Source organism: Oryx dammah, unplaced genomic scaffold (assembly GCF_014754425.2).
Source record: "Oryx dammah isolate SB20612 unplaced genomic scaffold, SCBI_Odam_1.1 HiC_scaffold_19, whole genome shotgun sequence".
In the NCBI taxonomy this organism is placed as follows: Eukaryota; Metazoa; Chordata; class Mammalia; order Artiodactyla; family Bovidae; genus Oryx; species Oryx dammah.
In genome coordinates, this window is record NW_024070203.1 from 21,071,785 (window position 1) to 21,090,624 (window position 18,840).

At 49.7% G+C, this 18,840-nt stretch overlaps 2 protein-coding genes across 5 annotated transcripts in view; one reads left to right on the forward strand and one right to left on the reverse strand.

The window, feature by feature from the left end:
• The window catches only part of SLA (Src like adaptor), a 39,867-nt gene extending 36,249 nt beyond the window's left edge, over positions 1 to 3,618 (forward strand). For 2 of the 4 annotated variants that reach the window (XM_040262093.1, XM_040262091.1), the window contains 2 exons: positions 802 to 934; positions 1,803 to 3,618. In XM_040262093.1, the coding sequence (XP_040118027.1) occupies positions 802 to 934; positions 1,803 to 2,019 (350 nt within the window). In that variant the 3' untranslated portion in view covers positions 2,020 to 3,618. The remainder of the gene's footprint in view (positions 1 to 801; positions 935 to 1,802) is intronic. The other 2 variants (XM_040262094.1, XM_040262092.1) reach the window with 2 other exon arrangements.
• The window catches only part of TG (thyroglobulin), a 231,788-nt gene that overhangs the window by 90,197 nt on the left and 122,751 nt on the right, over positions 1 to 18,840 (reverse strand). Inside the window, exons 40-41 of the mRNA XM_040262090.1 lie at positions 17,795 to 17,954; positions 10,405 to 10,607 (exon numbers count right to left, since the gene is read on the reverse strand). Coding sequence (XP_040118024.1) covers positions 10,405 to 10,607; positions 17,795 to 17,954 — 363 coding nt within the window. The remainder of the gene's footprint in view (positions 1 to 10,404; positions 10,608 to 17,794; positions 17,955 to 18,840) is intronic.

Sequence of the window (18,840 nt, forward strand, 5' to 3'; positions counted from 1 at the left end):
GAGCTATTAACAGGAAGATAAAAGGAAAGGATTTATTTAATTTTCATCCTCTTTGTGCTTGAGAAGAGAGAAGTTTCTTTTTTGTCTTCGTCCATTTTCTTCTCGATTTTGCCTTTTATCTTTCTGTTTTTCGCCTCCTATTTCTGTGTCTTTCGTCTTTTTTGGTCAGTCTTTGCTTCTTCCCCTCCTTCCCTGTCTACCTAATTCCCTCCTCTCTTCGTCTTTCTTCCATCCTTCCTCCCTTCTCTCTCCTTTCTTTTCTGTCTTCTTCCCTTATTTCCTTTATCTCTCTTCCTTCCTACAGAGGCACCAGCCCCACCCGTGCTATCCGGACCCCCGTTCTGTGTGCTGTGGGGGACGCAGCAGTGCACGTAGCCCCCCAGCACACAGGAGGCTGCCCCTGAAGCTGACGGCCCAGCACCTTGGTGGGAAACCCCTGAGTGTGGGGTCTCCCTCACACGGGCACTCTGCCAGCTGTTCTCACATGTCAGCTCCATCCTCTCATCCAACAGTAGAGGATTCAGGTTCAGAAGGGGTCCAGGTGATGCGCTATCTGGGCGGAGCTGAAACTCTACCCCAAGTCTGGCGGATTCTGGGTCCTAAAGTCTACTCTTGCCTTGTGTCAAGCTAAGCACAGTGTGCACTCGGGGCATACTGAGATGTCTTCGACAGCTGCGCACATGGTTCTCAGCCCCTCACAAATCTCAGCCTCAGTTTCCCCTCGTGAATATCCAGGGCCCCGCAGCACGCACTGGCCGGGGCATCTCAGAGCCGCTGACCGGTTCTCTGCTTTCTCCTCAGAGGTGGCCGACGGCCTCTGTTGTGTGCTGACCACACCCTGCCTCACTCAGACGGCGGCAGCCCCAGCAGTAAGGGCCTCCGACTCACCTGTCACCCTGCGCCAGAAGACCTTCAACTGGAGGAGGGCAATAAGGTGTGTGTGTGTGTGTGTGTGTGTGTGTGTCCTCCATGAATGTATAAGCCCCAAACCAGCACGTGAGCCCAGCACACAAAAACTGTGGCCTGTTCCCACCAGCCTTGCTACCCCCTTGCTCTGAGCAGGTGCAGACCCCAGGAATCCCAGTGTCCCTTGGAGACTGACCTGTCTCAGCTCCCACGCCCTGGGTGGCATGGCCCCAGCAACCCCCCGCCACAGCCTCAGTATCCCCAGTTCTGCACACGTTCATTCAGCACTCCTTCAGGGTCAGATGAACATTTTCTAGCTGAATGATACCACCTTGCGCTTTTCTAATTGTTAGTATCCTAGAGAGCAACACACAGATCAATCTTGTGTAAATTTGATATTGTTGTAAACTCAATCGTGAAGCTTAAACCCACCAGCAAAATCCTAAGGTGACTTCATACTTTAAGGGGAAAAAAAAAATCTTCCTTTATTTGCTCTGATTGTCAGCTATTGCATTTAAGGGGTATCTGTAAGTGGGGACTGGTGGGTTATCTTACTAATTAAATAATGATCCAGACATCCCACTGGTAAATTCAAAGAAAATCAGTGATCAGAATTGCCTAGGAAATAAAATAGCTCTTCCTTGTAGATTATCATGAAGAAAGATTCATTAAAATGTACAGCTGGAAGTTTAGCCATCCAAGGAAACAGTGGCTCAGAGAGGTCAAGTGATTTCTCCAAAATTATACAGCCACAGATGGAAGAAGCAGAATTAGAACAAGTTCGATACATATTAACCAGGCTCTTCATTTGTTTTTCTTCCTTTTCTTATTCTCTTGTCCTCCATCCCACTACATCCTCTGCTTTGCCCCTTTTCTGTCCACTATCTACCCACTAGCAGACAGCAAGAGGACCCAGAGGGGGCAGAGAGCCCAGTCGGTGTGGATGAGTCCCTTTTCAGCTACGGCCTTCGGGAAAGCATTGCCTCATACTTGTCCCTAACGGGAGATGACAGCACTTCCTTTGACCGGAAGAAGAAAAGCGTGTCCCTGATGTACAGTGGGAGCAAAAGGAAGAGCTCTTTCTTCTCGTCACCACCGTACTTTGAAGACTAGCTGGAGAACAGAAACCATGGTGTTTGCCCAAAAGAACAGAGGTTATGACTGTCACCTGGCATCCTGCACAGAGGCACATGGTCCCTGGGGAAACACGTCTTCCAGAAGCCAAGAGAAGCCACGTGGAGAACTGAACTCTTGTCTTCTGTATCCACATCATGACAGAGGGAACCCCCTCCCTGGTATCTGATCAGGCACACTGAAAAACCTGGCAGACAATCTGGGTCTGCAAATCAACCTCCTGCACTGAACTTTTGAAACCCATCTGTAAAGACAGCCCTCTGGGCTGCAGCTCCTCTCTTTCTAAGGGAGCTCAGTGACACTAAACGCTAACTTTACTTATGAGCCCCCAGTCGGAAGATCCCTTTGGGCTTCTAGCTCCAAAACTACGTGTGTAGAAGTCAGATGACTTCCCTACTTATGCAGAGACCAGGGGAAATGGGAGAGTCGGTAGCTGCCAATGGGGAAAGCAGAAGGGCAGGCCTGGAACTGAGCAAGATTTTGCGACGACACCAACCATGGCTCACAGCACAGAAAGGGCCTCTCTGGGATGCTGAAGTTCTTGCCTATCTTAATGCACCCATTATTCATTCGTGATTACCAGAAGAGGCACTGTGTTAAGTCTGTAGGTATCAGGTATCAGGCCCAGCAGTATAGACAGGAAGAAAATATTTGTATAGACAAATATTGTGGAAGTAGTGTGCTGTGCTAAGTTGCTTTAGTCATGTCCGACTCTTTGTGACCCCCTGGACTGTAGCCCGCCAGGCTCCTCTGTCCATGGGATTCTCCAGGCAAGAATACTGGAGTGGATCGCTGTGTCCTCCTGGGACTAGGTGACCCAGGAGTTCATGTCTCAGCTGGATCTTTAAGTAGTGGAAGGGCTGGCTGGACCAGATAAGTAAGATTGGTTGGATTTTTTGAAAAAAGGAACTTGATAAGTTCTAAAGAAATCATCCATCCAGTATCTTCTAAAAAGAGTCTGTCAGCCACATGAATAAAAATGCTAAGCTCCAGAAAAGAGGGGAACCAGAGTGGCTCAATTCTGTCAAAGAGAATTTTAAGAGATGAGAGAGAAAACACCACAGATTTCTGGAGAAGGAGAAGCGATTCTCTCCAGATCCTGTTAGGAAGGGGTTGCAGCTGCCTCTAGGACCTGTTTCCCCGCTGTTGCAAAGGGGTTCCGGGAGAGGAGGGGTGCTGCTGATAGGAAAAGTCTGTCTGTTCAGCATATGCATTCCAGCCGTCTGAGATCACTGCCCTGGTGGTGTGTGCACATGCGTTTACACGATTTTCTGTATCATCGGATTCCAGAGTGTTTATCCAAGAGGATGTTTGTGGTTTCCTCAACACTCCCCACAGGCTATTTCTAAAGGGCCAGCCGATGTATGGGAAATGAATGTTAACTCTGGGGACGCCAACTCCCCACCTCACCAACGTATTGTTTTCCGTTGTAACCAACGAATGGTTGGAATGTTTGGGGAGAACTCAGCGGGGCGGGAGGCGGGGCAGGTTTCAAATGGGAAGCATTACATTTTGCTAAATCATGTATTTATTCCTGATTAAAATAAGCCTAATAAATATTTAATTCTCGGGGACTCCCCTAGTGGTCCAGTGGTTGAGACTTCGCCTTTCAATGTAGTTGGGGGGTGGGGATGAGATCCCAGGTCAACGGGCTAAAGCCCCACAAGCCTCACGGCCAAACATAAAACAGAAACATGTTTTAACAAACTCAACAAAAACTTTAAAAGTGGCCCACATGAAGAAATATTTAATTCTTGGCATGCTGGGGAGAGGTTCCTGGGTGAGGCCGCTGGGTGGTTAGTTCAGAGGCTCTGTAGGTTAAGGATTTTTAAAGAAACTTGCAGCTGGAGAGAGAGGAGACCAGGGAACGCAAGAGGAAGCCACACTGGTCAGTGTATTGGCGTCTCCTTGAGGTGCAGTCATAAGAAAACAGGGTTTCGTGACTTTTGAGGCTGTCTCATCTGACTTGGGGCTGGACATCCAAGATCCAGGGAGATAACAACCTCTTAGTGATTGTTACGAAAGTGTGGTCTCACCTAGACACTCCTGCATGTTACTTGTGATAACTCTGCAATTTGTTCTTCCAAGAATTCCTTCCACAGATATGTTTTTGGACACCAACTAGATACCAGATGCTATTCTAGAGGCTGCGACCATTGCAGTGAAACCAGAAGAGGACCCTGCAAGCAAGCAGGGGGCAGGCGGTGTCCTTCCCAACCTAAGTCCCCAGGGGAGGCTCTCCTCTCCTTGCGTCCCCTCCCTTCTGCCTGAAGTTCCTGGCGACCCAGACCCAGCTCCTCAGATGACAGCAAGACCCTAGGATGACATAGAGAAACACATAGAAGGAACGTGGCCCTAGAGAAATCACGAGATATCTGGACTCCCCACCTGGGAAAATGTTATGGGAAAGAGAAAAAAGAAACGTTATTTAAGCTGCTTTCATGATGGGTCTCCTTATTAAAGCAGTTGAGCATTTGCTTCAAAGTGCAGAGAAATAAAAGGGCTTCCCAGTTGGCTCAGTGGTAAAGAATCCACCTGCCAATGCAGGAGACTTGAATTCTATCCCTGGGTCGGGAAGATCCCCTAGAATAGGAAATGGCAACCCACTCCAGTATTCTTGCCGGGAAAATCCCATGGACAGAAGTACCTGGTAGGTTACAGTCCATGGGGTTGCACAGAGTCAGACATGACTGAATGACTGAACACACACACTCTCACACAGAAATAAACCTGATTTGCAGATAGTGAGATAACTTTATAAAAATCCAATGGACCCAGCAGACAAAGTATTAGAGACGATAAGAAAGCTGAGCAGATGCAGAACCAACTTAGTTCCCAACACCTATGTTTACCGACTGGAGAGTAACACAGAAAACACGAAACCACTTAGGAAGGGTCTTGCCTCACAGCAAGTTTGCAAAGATTTTATGGAGAAAAGTTCAAAACTCTATGAAAAGATAAGGAGACAAAAATACTATGGGCCTGGTTATAGGGTTAAGCTGATATAAGAACTAACATCCTAAAAACATATTTTGCCAAAATGATTTGAAAAAGTACAGGAAGTTCAGTTCAGTCACTCAGTCATATCCGACTCTTTGCGACCCCATGAATTGCAGCACGCCAGGCCTCCCTGTCCATCACCAACTCCTGGAGTTCACTCAGACTCACGTCCATCGAGTCAGTGATGCCATCCAGCCATCTCATCCTCTGTCGTCCCCTTCTCCTCCTGCCCACAATCCCTCCCAGCATCAGAGTCTTTTCAAATGAGTCAACTCTTCTCATGAGGTGGCCAAAGTACTGGAGTTTCAGCTTTAGCATCAGTCCTTCCAAAGAACACACAGGGCTGATCTCCTTCAGAATGGACTGGTTGGATCTCCTTGCAGTCCAAGGGACTCTCAAGAGTCTTCTCCAACACCACAGTTCAAAAGCATCAGTTCTTCGGCGCTCAGCTTTCTTCACAGTCCAACTCTCACACCCACATATGACCACAGGAAAAACCATAGCCTTGACTAGACGGACCTTAGTCGGCAAAGTAATGTCTCTGCTTTTGAATATGCTATCTAGGTTGCTCATAACTTTTCTTCCAAGGAGTAAGCATCTTTTAATTTCATGGCTGCAGTCACCATCTGCAGTGATTCGGGAGCCCAAAAAAATAAAGTCTGACACTGTTTCCACTGTTTCCCCGTCTATTTCCCATGAAGTGATGGGACCAGATGCCATGATCTTCATTTTCTAAATGTGAGCTTTAAGCCAACTTTTTCACTCTCCACTTTCACTTTCATCAAGAGGCTTTTTAGTTCCTCTTCACTTTCTGCCATAAGGGTGGTGTCATCTGCATATCTGAGGTGATTGATATTTTTCCCGGCAATCTTGATTCCAGCTTGTGTTTCTTCCAGCCCAGCGTTTCTCATGATGTACTCTGCATATAAGCTAAAGTACATGAAACTACTGTCCAATTCCCATCAGGAATATTTTTAAAAATCAGTGAACTTATTCTGGCTTCCTGGGTAGCTCAGTGGTAAAGAACCCACCTGCCAGTGCAGGAGACACAGTTTCAATCCATGGGTTGGGAAGAGACCCCTGGAGAAGGAAACGGCCACCCACTCTAGTATTCTTGCCTGGGAAATCCCATGGACAGAGGAGCCTGGTGGGCTACAGTCCATGGGGTCTCAAAGAGTCAGATGTGACTTAGTGACTGAACAAAAACAACATTAAGACATATCCCAATATATATACAGAAGCATCAAAGCCCATGGATAGAGAGGCCAATTTTGACTAAGAGAAGTAGCAGGGTGGATGAGTGCTCCTAAGAGGCACGTGTGAAAAGAGGGTTCTGCACCCAGGTGATTTAATGGACTCAGCGTGGTCTCAGAAGCCCTCTTTGAACCAGGAGCTGAGCTAAGTGTTAAGGCCGTACTAAGGAGATTAGTTGACTCATTGGAAAAGACTCTGATGCTGGGAGGGATTGGGGGCAGGAGGAGAAGGGGACAACAGAGAATGAAATGGCTGGATGGCATCACCGACTCGATGGATGTGAGTCTGAGTGAACTCTGGGAGTTGGTGATGGACAGGGAGGTCTGGCGTGCTGCAATTCATGGGGTCGCAAACAGTCGGACACGACTGAGCGACTGAACTGAACTGAACTGAACTGAACTGAAGGAGATAAATCCTGTACCCAGTCAAGCCTGCAGTCATAATAGAAATGGAATAAGCTGTGCTAGAAAACATGACAAGCAAGTAAAACAAATCAGAATTCCTAAAAGTCACCAAGCAGAAGTCTCTTCACCACAGTGAGATTCTTTCTGTTTTAGAGATGGAGAAAGGCTTCGAGGTCCCATCCAGCTTAGCCCTAAAGGTGGAGTGAGTTTCCAGGTGGAAAACAGGACGTGCTGACCACAGATCAGCGTGGAAAAGATCTAGAGGAAGGCATGGCATTTTCTAGGAATGGTGGTGGAGCTGGTGAGCCTGGACTGCAGGGTTTGTGTGGGAAAGGAGAGAGGAAAATTTAGCGTGAGGCCAATTCTTGGGGCCTGGAGCTCACTCTGAGGAATGTAGAATTGGGGCAATGTTGTAGGAAAGCCATGGAAACTTTTTCTAAGTCCTGTAAATCATAGTGTGGAGGACACGACCTCTTCTACCTTCTCTTAAAACTGGTCAAGGAGTCAGTGCCACAGAATTCAGGCTTGCAACACGGCCTCCCCTTCCTTCTTCAACCTCCCACGGGGGTAGGTGAAATCTCCCACCTCCCGACCTGCTTTTGTCTGGAATTGCCTTTGCTTGGCATTGGACATGGGGAACTGGGTTTCTTAAGTTCCCACAGGGTGTAGCACACTTTGCAAACCCTATATCGTGACTCCTCGAACCTTCGGGAGACAGAATTAATCACACCCATTTTATCCACGAAGCAGGTAAAGTAAAGGGTTTCACCCAAGGCCAGCATCTTAATGCAAGCTTGTCTGATTCTAGGCTCTGTCTCTGACACATTGAGACCCTGAACACATCCCAGGCTCTTGGAGAGACATTCTCATAGTGTGGAAGAACACAGGATTCAGCTTCACAGGTTCCAGCCCCTAAGGCAGTGCCTTCTTGACTGTGTGTTCTTTAGCAGATCACTAAACATCTCTGAGCCTTGGCTTTCTCATGTCTAGATTAGAAACAAAATAAATGTCCCTTGCAAATCAATTTCAGGAACCTATGAGATCATGTATTGAAATGGATTTATGGCCCCACACATTTAAGCTATTAATTATCACAGGAGTCTGTCTCGTTCAAATTTCAATAGTTCTGGCCCCAAGATTTGCAGAAAGACTGAAGATTTTATCCAAGAATATATCACCACCTCACTTTCATTCCTCCAAACATCTGTTGGTAGAGAACACGTTGAAGGAACTGCTAATATATTGAAGTATTTTAGTTCTCTCAGTTCCAAATAATTTCACATGCATCCCAAAGACTGCGGGGAACAGTTGTAAAAGCTGTCTCTAAATGACTAAAACAGAAGGAGGATTTATTTTTAAATACACTACCATTTGTTAAAACAGATTCGTTCTTGAAATTCCCCAAACATCTAAACCCTCCAGAACTTTTGAAAGGAAAATTCTGCCTTCTGGGCCTACTGGAAGGCATTTTTGGTGTCCTCTGGGTCCCTCGAGCATCTGGTTTCTGAGAGGGCCCTGGGGGAGTCCCTCTGGGATCAACTCAAAGCCAGGAAGGTCTGCTTTCAATCCCAGAAACTGCAGGATGTTTGTGCTCAGGGCTCCTGCCACTCGGACGGATCCCATACGCAGGGACAGACTGAAGACCACCCGAAGCGAAGGACACGAAACACAGAAGAGAGGCAGGAGGAAGGGAAGCGGGCCGGTCTGTGGGTCCCAGGACACACACCACGGCTCCCCTACCCAGGTGTGTGAGCCAACTTCTTCACTGGCTGTGTGTCAGTCACGGAGCATCAACCGTAACGCAGCGGTGTTGCGTGCCCCAGGCTCTATGGAGAGCCAGGCACTGCTGGCCCCTGCGGGCACTGCTGTCCTGGAGTTGTCAGTCTGTGGGAGAGACACACGTGGCAGGAAGAGTAATTCTGCGCTGGTGGGGAAGAGGGAGAAAGGCTGGATGAGATTTACAGGTGGCAGCGGCCACAGGAAGGGGGTCCGACCCGAGGCTGGAAAGTCTGGAAGGAGTCCCTGAAAGACGAGTAGGTCGGGAAAGAGAACGATGGGAGAAAAGCACTTCGGGCAGAGGAGAGCACCTGGAGGAGGCTGAATAGAGCACAGACTTCTTAGTGAATTCTAGAAGGCTCTGTGGCTGCCGGAGATAGAGAAAGCGGCAGGAGGCGCTGCTGCCTCTCAGGGCGGAGACGACGCCCATCCGGCCTCAACTGTGCGCTCTGAACTGACACTTCTCTACCCTCTTTGTGGTCATGGGTTTGGACCCCAGGAAGGCTGGACAGAGCTGGGTGTGGTTTGATGGCCTTAGAATCGCCAGGTGGTCATGTCACTGGCCCTGACGATTCTCCATTGCTCTTTCCTCTGAGTCACTTAACAGTCTCCTCACTGCTCTCTTTTCCTCCAGCGCCACCCCCTTACACGCCTCCACCAAGCTCTAGAAGTCTGGCCCGTCGATGGTAAGAGTGTTCACAGTACCACTACTGCCAGTAGCCAAAAGGGGAAAGCAACTCAGATGTCAGTCCACAGATGAATGGGCCAACAAAGCATGGTGTACACACACAATGCAATATCACTCGGCCTTAAAAATAAATGAAATTCTGATGCATGCTACAAAACGGATGAACCCTGAGGACGTGCAACAAGCCGGTTACAAAAGGACATATCTCATAGGATTCCACTAACATGAGATAAATTCGTGTTAGAGTGGGCAGATTCACAGAAGACAGAAAGTAGAACAGATGTTACCAGGGGCTGGGAGGAAAGGAGAGGGGGGAGATAGTGCTTAATAGGTGCAGAGTCTCTTTTTGGAATGATGAAAAGGTGCTGCTGATGATTAACACTGATGGTTGCACAACGTTGTGAATGTACCTAATGCCAGTGAATGGTACGCTTAGTAATGGTTAAGATGGGAAACCAAACCAGCAAACAAACAAAAGCTGTCAACGGCTCACATGCACCCAGGATAAAACCCAAGGTGTTCAGTGCAGTCTGGCTGCTCTCTGCCTCCCAGCCTCCACTCCACGGTCCAGGCAGACCCTGCCCTCCAGCCGCACTGCATGATGGGCAGATCCCAGTGAGGAGCCCTTGATGCCAGGACTCTGGTTGCGTGCCAGCACAGCCTGCAGCATCAGCATGCACAGTCCCTCTCCCAGGGCACTCCCTGCTCCCTGAGCTTGGTGTGGGGCTTCTCTCTGAGCTGCCATAAGACTCTCTTTTAAACAGCTGCTTTAAGTGTCTGTTCCCTCTCTCTCAAGTAACCTACAAGCTTCCTGAAAACTAGGGCACAGATCATGTAGTAAGGCACTTCCAGCAATGAGCATAGTACCTGGCACAAGTTGGACATTCAATAAAATTAGAAGCTAATCAGAACACCCAACAGGGCTTATTCTGTGGTCAACAGGTGGTTTCCTCCATCATAGTTATTCCATCCCTATCATTGTCATATCACCATCATCATTTTCACCACCTTCATCACCATTATCATCATTATCATTAACACTACCCTGTCTACATGATTAGTACTTAAGCTACGAGTAGCTATGAGTAGCCAGTAACATCCTGGCTCATGTATGCATAGAAAGATGGCCATGGGCAGGACACCAATTCAGAACAAAGGAAAAAGGAAATCCAAGCAATCAAAGTCAGGTATGGGAAGGAAGGACCATCTTCAGCAAGACTGAAGACAGAGTGGGCAGCTCACCATCAGCACAGCTCTCCGGAAGAGTCTGGAGTTGGCGGCCCTGGTGTTTACAAGGTGGATGCTGGCCACGTCGGCTCCGCCACGGTCTGCTGCCAGGGTCACGCGCCGAGGGTCTCCACCAAATGCTCGGATGTGGGTCTGCACCCAGGTCAGAGCCACCACCTGGTCCAGCAGCCCCCAGTTGCCGCTCAGCTCGCTGGACCCTTAAGAAAGAGGAAAGCCTTTAACCCTCTGTGATCGTGCACCCTGGATGCAGCTGATCAGGCACGTGGCACCTGTGGGGGACCTAGACTCCCATCCACCCAGGTCAGGATTGTGGTTTCTCAATATGGTGGGAGAGCCTGGGCTCCAGAATCAGGCCCATCCAGCTGGGATTCTCCCATCAGCCTTTGCCAACTAGGAGACTGTGGACACGTCCCTCCACGTCCCCCCACGTCCCTCCTAGAAGGGGTGACTGCTCAGATGAGAGGCAGCGCATGTTCAGAGCCCCTGCTTGGCACATCCAGAGAAAAGGAGCTGAGCTTACTGCCCCAGATCCTCCCTGACTGCCCCTGACTCTCCGTGTCTCTTCCCCATGATGAAGGCCAGGCCAGCCTGAGCCATCAGTCTCACCCCTTCCCACCACCTTCCATGACCTTCAGCAGCACTCAGTAGAGCTGATCTTTTTTTTCATATAATTCAGGAAATATTTTGTATTTTATTTTTAGTTTTTTTTTTTTTTGGATGAGGACTATGTTTAAAGTCTTTATTGAATTTTTTACAATATCGCTTCTGTTGTATATTTTGACTTCTTGGCTGTAAGGCATGCTAGCTCCCTGACAAGGGATTGAACCTACACTTCCTGCATTGGAAGGTGAAGTTTTAACCAGTGGACCACCAGGGAAGTCCCCAGGAAATATTTACTGAGAGCTCAGCACTTTTAAAAAATGGAATGATTCAGACACAGAAAAACATACAGCCAGAACATTCTTCTCCTTGGCATTTGAGACACTCTATGCCCAGGCCCCATGGCCATCTTCTGAATTGAGTGGACCCTCCTTAGTCTATACCACTAAGTACCCTGAAGTACCAGGCCAGTCCTGGTCTGAACAGAGGCTCACACCCTTCTTCTCTGGCAGACCCTTTGCTTCAACCACCGCCTACATGTGGCTGACTCTCAGGATGACATCACTGCCCACAGCACTCTCAAGACCCAGGTCCCTTGTGTGCCTCCAGGAGGCTGTCTCACAGGCACCTCAGGTCCATTCAATCCCAAAGGGAATCGATTCTAAGTCTCTTGAGTGCCCCATCAGAAGCTTCTCCTAAGTTTCTTGCCTTCTCCCTCAAACCCACCCACTCCTGTCCTGCACAAGCTTGTGGGTCTTCCTGGACTCCTCTTTCAGCTACATCCTCTCTTCCCTCCTCCCCTGGTGCAGTGAGTGCTCCCGCACTGATCTCTGCCCTGTCTCTCCTAGAGCTGTTCTCTGGCCTCCTGTATCAGCACACTCCTCCTGCCCCTGAATTCTTCGTGTGCATCCAGAGTGATCTTCTAAATTGTAATTTTGATTCTCTCTCTGAGACACACACACACACCCCCAATGCACACACACACACACACACAATGTATACACACACACCCCAATGTACACAGACACCAGTGTTTACACACACACACCAGTGTACACACATATACTAGTGTACACACACCAAGGTACACACACACACAAAAACACCAATGTACACACACACAGACATCGATGTCCACACACACCCACTGCCCCATCCTACGTAAAGTCTCCCATCTCATCTCATGGTCCTTAGGGCGCCATTTCAATTCTTCTCGTGCAGTCCAAGCCCCCCCGGACCTGGTCATCCTTCTCTCGGGGCCCATCTCCCTTTGTCTCTCCCCTGTCCTGTGCAGCAGCCACCCAGGCTCCCCAGCAGATGCTCAAACACAGCAGCCCTCCCCTCCCCCAACCTGGGCTCGGCACATGTGACTTCCTCCACCCAGACCCCTCCCTCTGCCCTTGACCTGCTGAGCTCCGACCTCTGACCCAGTCATCCTCCGACTCACAGGCAGCCTCGGGGGAAGTAAGGGTCCCCTTTCAGAGTACTTGTCAGCATGGGCTCCCCTGCTAGACTCTGCCCTCCACTAAAAGCAGTGGCACACAGTCGGTCCTTACAAAATGTTAAGTGAATGAAATGACTACACTTATGATAAACACGATTCAGCATCAAATGAGAAACTATCAACAAAAACCCATTTCCCCAGATAGAAAAGCAGCAAGACCTTGCACGCTGATTCCCCAGCCTGGTGTTCACAAAGAGCTGACGAGAACACCAGCTCGGTGGACATGATGGTTCGAATTACTCCTCCAGCTGGGGAGATGCTCAGGATTTCTTCAAACGCATTTCATGTTCTGGGTTTAATGAAGCCATTGGCACCCTTCTCTGTGGGCTCTTCTGGATTGCAGACACATTCTGTTTGTTTCCAAGGTCTCAGGGAGGGCAGGAAGGCTGGGCAGCGGCTGAACAAGACCTAGTCTGGGAGGTGACGCCCACGGCCTGCATTTCCAGTGATGATGTAGAAGCAGGGAGGGCACTGTCCCTGACTCCCAGGCCCCATGTACCAGCTTCCCATTGACAAGGCTGACATTCTGGGGTCTACAGACCCCTAGAAGTCACAGATGAGGGTGCTTTCAGGAAGCAAATCTGAACTGGGCTTCACTTTATGCCAACACCGTGCTAAGTAGTGCAGAGAGCAAGACAGACAAGCCCTCGGGGCAGACAGCCTCCAGGACAGGCACAGGGAGCAGCCAACTAGCTGATTTGAGATGGTCTAGCTCAACCCTTTTACTCCCCAGTGGAACCTGAGACTTGAAAGAGTTTGTTTAGTTGCAAGAAGTAAATTTTCTTTCAGATTTTATTTTTAATGTGGGACCAAAGTCTTTATTGAATTTGTTACAATGTTGTTTCTGTTTTATGTTTTGGTTTTCTGGCCACAGGGCATGCGGGATCTTAGCTTCCTGATCAGGGAAGGAACCCACACTCCCTGAACTGGAAGGCAAAGTCTTAACCACTGGGCTGCCAGGGAAGCTCCCTAGAAGCAAATTTTAGATAGAATCGGCACTTAAATCTAACACACACTCAGTACTTTTTGTCCTAACATTCAATCCAATTCAGCAAACATTTGTCCAAAAAAAATAAATAAATAAATCTACGGTGTGCAAGGCACTCTGTTATTTTCATTAAAAATTTTAGGTACTCTTTTTATGGAAGCCTCTCTGCTCAGAAGCCTTCATAACTCCTTCTGCACACAAAGTCTAACTTCTTCCTGGCTTCTTCTCCCCTCTAAGATTAACTTCAGGCTTCCCTGGTGGCTCAGCTGGTAAAGAATCTGCTTGCAATGCAGGAGACCGGGGTTCGATCCCTGGGTTGAGAAGATTCCCTGGAGGAGGGTCTGGCAACACACTCCAGTATTCTTGCCTGGAAAATTCTATGGACAGAGGAGGCTGGTGGGCTACAAGTCCATGGGGGGGTGGGGGTATCTCAAAAAGTCGGACAAAACTGAAGCGACCAAACAGTAGCAGCAAGATTAACTTCAGCCCATTTGAGCAGTCTGCATTCCCTTCATTTTCCAACACCCATCCTAGTCTAGACCTCGGGGTCTGCTCATCGCCTGTGCTCATCACCCTACAGTCTGGTCTTGGCTGAGCTCCATTCTCTTCATCTTCAGGGCTGAGCTCTGGTCTCACCTGGCTCAGCCCCGCCACAAATATGCAGCAAGCAGTGCTGCTGGGGGCATGAAACTGGACAGGGCTGCTCTCTGCTGGCCAGGCATGTACAGTCCAGGAGGGAGTCCAGGATGTGAGGGGAAGATCTCTGGACAACGTGATCATGCACCTCTCCAACTGCCTCACCCCACCCTGATCTAATCCTCCAGCTCTGTTCTCCCCACTCTCTGGTCAAAACACATCAGCAAGCATGCAGTTGTTCCCTCATGGTCTAAATGACTCTCGCTTGGTCATTTGATTTATTCAGTTATCTTTCTAAAGCTCCTCAGCTAGGCTCACAGCAGTTCCTCCCCCAGGTCTTGTTGATGGCTATCAATAAAAGGGATCATGGTGCATGGGCTTTGCAAGTGGGTTATGGAGCCAGACCAGTCAGGCACTGGTCCATGGGCTTTGCAGGTGGGTTATGGAGCCAGACCAGTCAGGCACTGGTCTTACTCCATCCCCTACAAGCTCAGCAGGGCCCTGGACGAGTTACTTAATGTGACTCGACTTTCTCCATCTGTAAAATGGGATAATAATAGTACCAACTTCAACAGGTTGTTATGATGATTGAATTTGTTAAGATTTGTAAAAGGAACAGAATGATGCAGAGCCTGGTATAAAGCACTCTAGAAGTTATTTGTCTTTTCTTAAATAAAATAAAACAGGTTTAGGTCCGGCTATTATCTCACAGATGCCCTTTGTGGGGTCTATGTTGTCTTCAGCAACAGAAGTTGCACTGGTGATGGAGCAGGACTCTGGGCCTGTTCTTCTGGTCAAAAAGGGGAGCAGACCCTCAGAGGGGAGGCTCTAAGGGGAAGCTCTGAGTGCTCCTGGGATGATGGGGTGATGGGCACAATACGGGGCCTGGCCTTCAGTCTGGCTCCCAGGTCAAAGAACACTTCCTCTGCTCCCACACCCTCCAGGAGGCCTGAGGGCCATGGCCCACCCACTCCTCTGACCCTGCAGGCCCCTGGTCCCAGGTCCCCTCACTGCATTGCTTTGCCAGAGAGAGGAGGGTAATCACTGTGCCCTATGCTGGCAGGGTCTATCCTGCCTGTGAGCTCCAGGCAGGGGGACCCCTTCACCTCCTTTCCACCTGCTCCTCACCAGGAACCATGCTCCTTCTAAGTACTGTTGAGTTGGGGCTTTTCTCTCTGAGAACACGAGTTTGTCTAGTCAGCCGCAGAGCTGACATCAGTTTCTGATTCCATCTCTCTCCCATCTCTTTCTTAATGTGCCTCTGGAGTCTGGCACTCTTGGGGATTATCTTCACTCTGAGCTACAACAGCAGATGCCGTGTGCATTCATCACATGAGATAAAGTACATGAAGTGGCAACTCGGCATGACTCAGTAACTGCCAGGGCTGCTGCTGGCCAGATGCAGGGCCCGGACATGGCTGCAGCAGAGCCCTCACTTACGGAGGCCCTGCCAGGGAAAAGGAAGTGGTGTTAACCCTTGGGAGCCCCTGGGAGGTGCCAGCAAGCTTCCAGATGTTTGCCTTCAGATGCTTAATGTCATGAGAGGCGAGCAGCCTGGGATGGATGAGATGTGGAGGGACTGAACTCGGGTCTCCTGCATTCCAGGCATATTCTTTACCCTCTGAGCCACCAAGAGCCTAAGGGGGTTGGTAAAGGATCCACCTGCCAATGCAGTAGATGCTAAAGATGTGGATTTAATCCCTCGGGTCGGGAAGATCCCCTGGAGTAGAAAATGGCAACAGACTTCCAGTATTCTTGCCTGGAGAATCCCAGGGACAGAGGAGCCTGGTTGGCTACAGTCCACGGGGCTACAGAGTTGGGGACACAACTGAGCAACAGAGGATGCACACTCAGAAGTGAGGCAGAAAGCCCCTTGACCTCTCTGAGCCCTGTGCTTTTCTCTGTGAAATGGCCACACTGTGCCGACCTCATGGAGGTATCCGGAGACCGGGATGACGTCATCTGGGAAAGACATCTGGTAGAGACACGGACGCTGGGTGAGCGTCACTCTCTCTCTTGCTGATGGAGTTGCTTTAAGCAGAGGAACAGGCAGTGTTGCAAGCCAGGAGTGAGAAGGGGTGGGTGTTCTCTGCCTCCCCCAACACTGCTGCCAGAAATGGGCCTGCCTTCCCAGAAGCCCATGGAATTCTCCATAGATTACAGCCCATGAAATCATAAGCCCACCCCCTCACCTACGAGTAGCATATGGACATTCTCTTCTGTTTGGAAAAGCTCTGAGCCGAAGTCAGCCAGGTCTGTGGAAAGCCCCACACAAGCGGGTCCCACAGGCTGGCTTCTGAGTTTCACCATCTCTTTAGTGAAAGGAGCTCCTGACTTAAGAGACATCAGTGGTGTTTTCAAAAAGGGGAAAGAAAATCCAGCAGGAGAGTCCAGTGCTCTAGCAGCCGCTGCTGCCTCCCTGAAGGAAAGCCTGGAATGGGTTCATCAGCCACACTCCCCTCATCGCCACTGGTCACATGTTGCCTTAACTTGTTGCCTGTTTCATGTCTGCTGTGCAAACCTAAAGTCTTTGTTATGACACTCAAGGCCTCCAGCCACATGATCCACCCAGCCCTATCCCCCAAGGCCCCAGGGTTCTGCTCACACTGGATGCCTGCCTCGCTCACCCATGCTCTAGAGAAGCCGTGGTTCTGGCCACGTTACCTCCCACCCACCCAACCATATCCATCACACAAGACATTCCAGGTCTTAAATGAGACCCCCAAAGAACAGAAATGATGCTCAGCGCTGTCCTTGAGGACACGCAAAGCCCATCACAGCCTCCGGAGCCCCTTCACACATAGCACCTCGCGTGAGTCTCACAGTGACTTTGGAAGTTGGGTTAAAATTACTCCTATTTTACAGAGGAGAAAACTGAGACTTGGAGAAAGGGAGGGTTTTGTCCAAGGTCACACAGACAACACTTGGCTCTTCGGATTCCCAGACCAGGAATTCCCATTCCCAGCTCTGCCCTCCACCACAGCTGCCTAACAAACAACTGCTCTACCACTGGAGGTTGGGTGGGGTTGGGTGGAGTGGGGTTGGGGTGGAGGTGAAAGAAAAGACATCATCGCTGGATGATGCTGGAATTGGTCCAAGCCTCAATTCTGCCCTGGGGGCTGGTGGGAAGGTGGAAGGTGTAACCTGCGGGATAATATCTGTGACTGCAAAGGAGACAGGCCAGAAGTTGACGGTGATGATGGAAATCATTGTCTATGCAGCCCTTGCTCCAGGAAACGGCTCTCTGAAGGCCCCAGAGCTCATATCCACCCCCTTAGCATCTCCAGGGCAGGTGGACTCTGGTGGCGAATCCTGGCTCTGCCTTTTTTCCTGACCATGTGAGCCTGAGCAAGGGTCTAGCCCTCTGGGGTCTCAATATGCACAAGCACACACACAGAGTTATTAATATCACAAGACAAAACACTTAAGGTACTTGGAACGGCTTCAGACACGTGGTGAGTTCCATCAGTGGCAACTGTGACCTACAGGCATCAGCATGGCTGGAGCGTCTCACGAAGGTACTGGCTGTACTCAGCGGGCTGGAGGAGGGCCAGGGGCCAGGAGGGGATGAGGTTTTAGGAAGAAAGGACTAAACGCACACAAAGAACACACTCGGCTCAGGGAGTCAGTGGTCCCCACCAACCCCAGCAACTCACCAGAACTCAGGAATCCAAAGATGCCCGTGCGATAGCTGGCCGTGACCACGATGAGGTTGCCGACAGCAGCCAGGAAGGAGCCATCCACTGCCAGCTGGTCCCCACTGCCCGTGCCCTCCGCAGCGTTGTGGAAGAACACCAGCACGGATGCGTTTGGGGCCTGCAGGGGGTGCAGAAATGTGGGGGCTGCAGGCGGCCACCTCCCCCTCCAGAGCTTGGGAATGACACCTTTGCCATGTAGGTGCCAGACCAAGCCGACACACCACTCTGGGTGTGTCAGCACACGTATCCCAAGGCCAGGCAGGGGCAACAGAGCAGCCCAAGAGAGAAATGGCAAAGCTACTTTTGACTGGAAACTCCCCGATGGGGAAGGGATCCTGGATTTGAAGTCAGTAGATGGGGATCAAGCCTCTGCTCAGGCCAGCTGTGATTTCTTAGTAAGCCACGAAGCCTCTCCTAGCCTCAGTTTCTACACCTCTAAAGTGGGAAACGGGGGAGAAGACAGAAATAAACACACCTATCATTTCCTCCTAGAGTCGGTATGAAGACCAACGACATTATAGATCAACTGTAAAGTACTGTCGTCAACTTCTTGCTCACATTATGGCAAAAGTTATGCTCACTGGTCACCACTCACTGGTCCTAGCTGTGAACTCTGGGACTCGAATGACCAAATCTACAGTAATAACTCACTAGCTGAGTGACCTTAGGCAAGTCACCCGACCTTTCTGAGCCTTGGGCTTTTCATCTATCCAATGGGAATGATACCTCTTCAAAGCGTCAGGAGGATCAGAAGGAAGGATGCTGTGAGGTGTTCAGCTGATGACGGGCACAGACCTCCAGAGGTGGTCCCTCCCCTGGCCCCTGCTCTTTCCAGTGTGTTCAACACTGTCCAGCTCCTACACTGCCCGAGTGATGGTCTACTCCAGGCTTTAGGTGTAGTCTCTGTCCCACTCTTTGCCATTTCCAGTGTCTCTCTTATCACTTGTTCATTGATTAATTAGTATCTATGACTTGTTCTATTCCATTCTCATAAGAACCTCGTG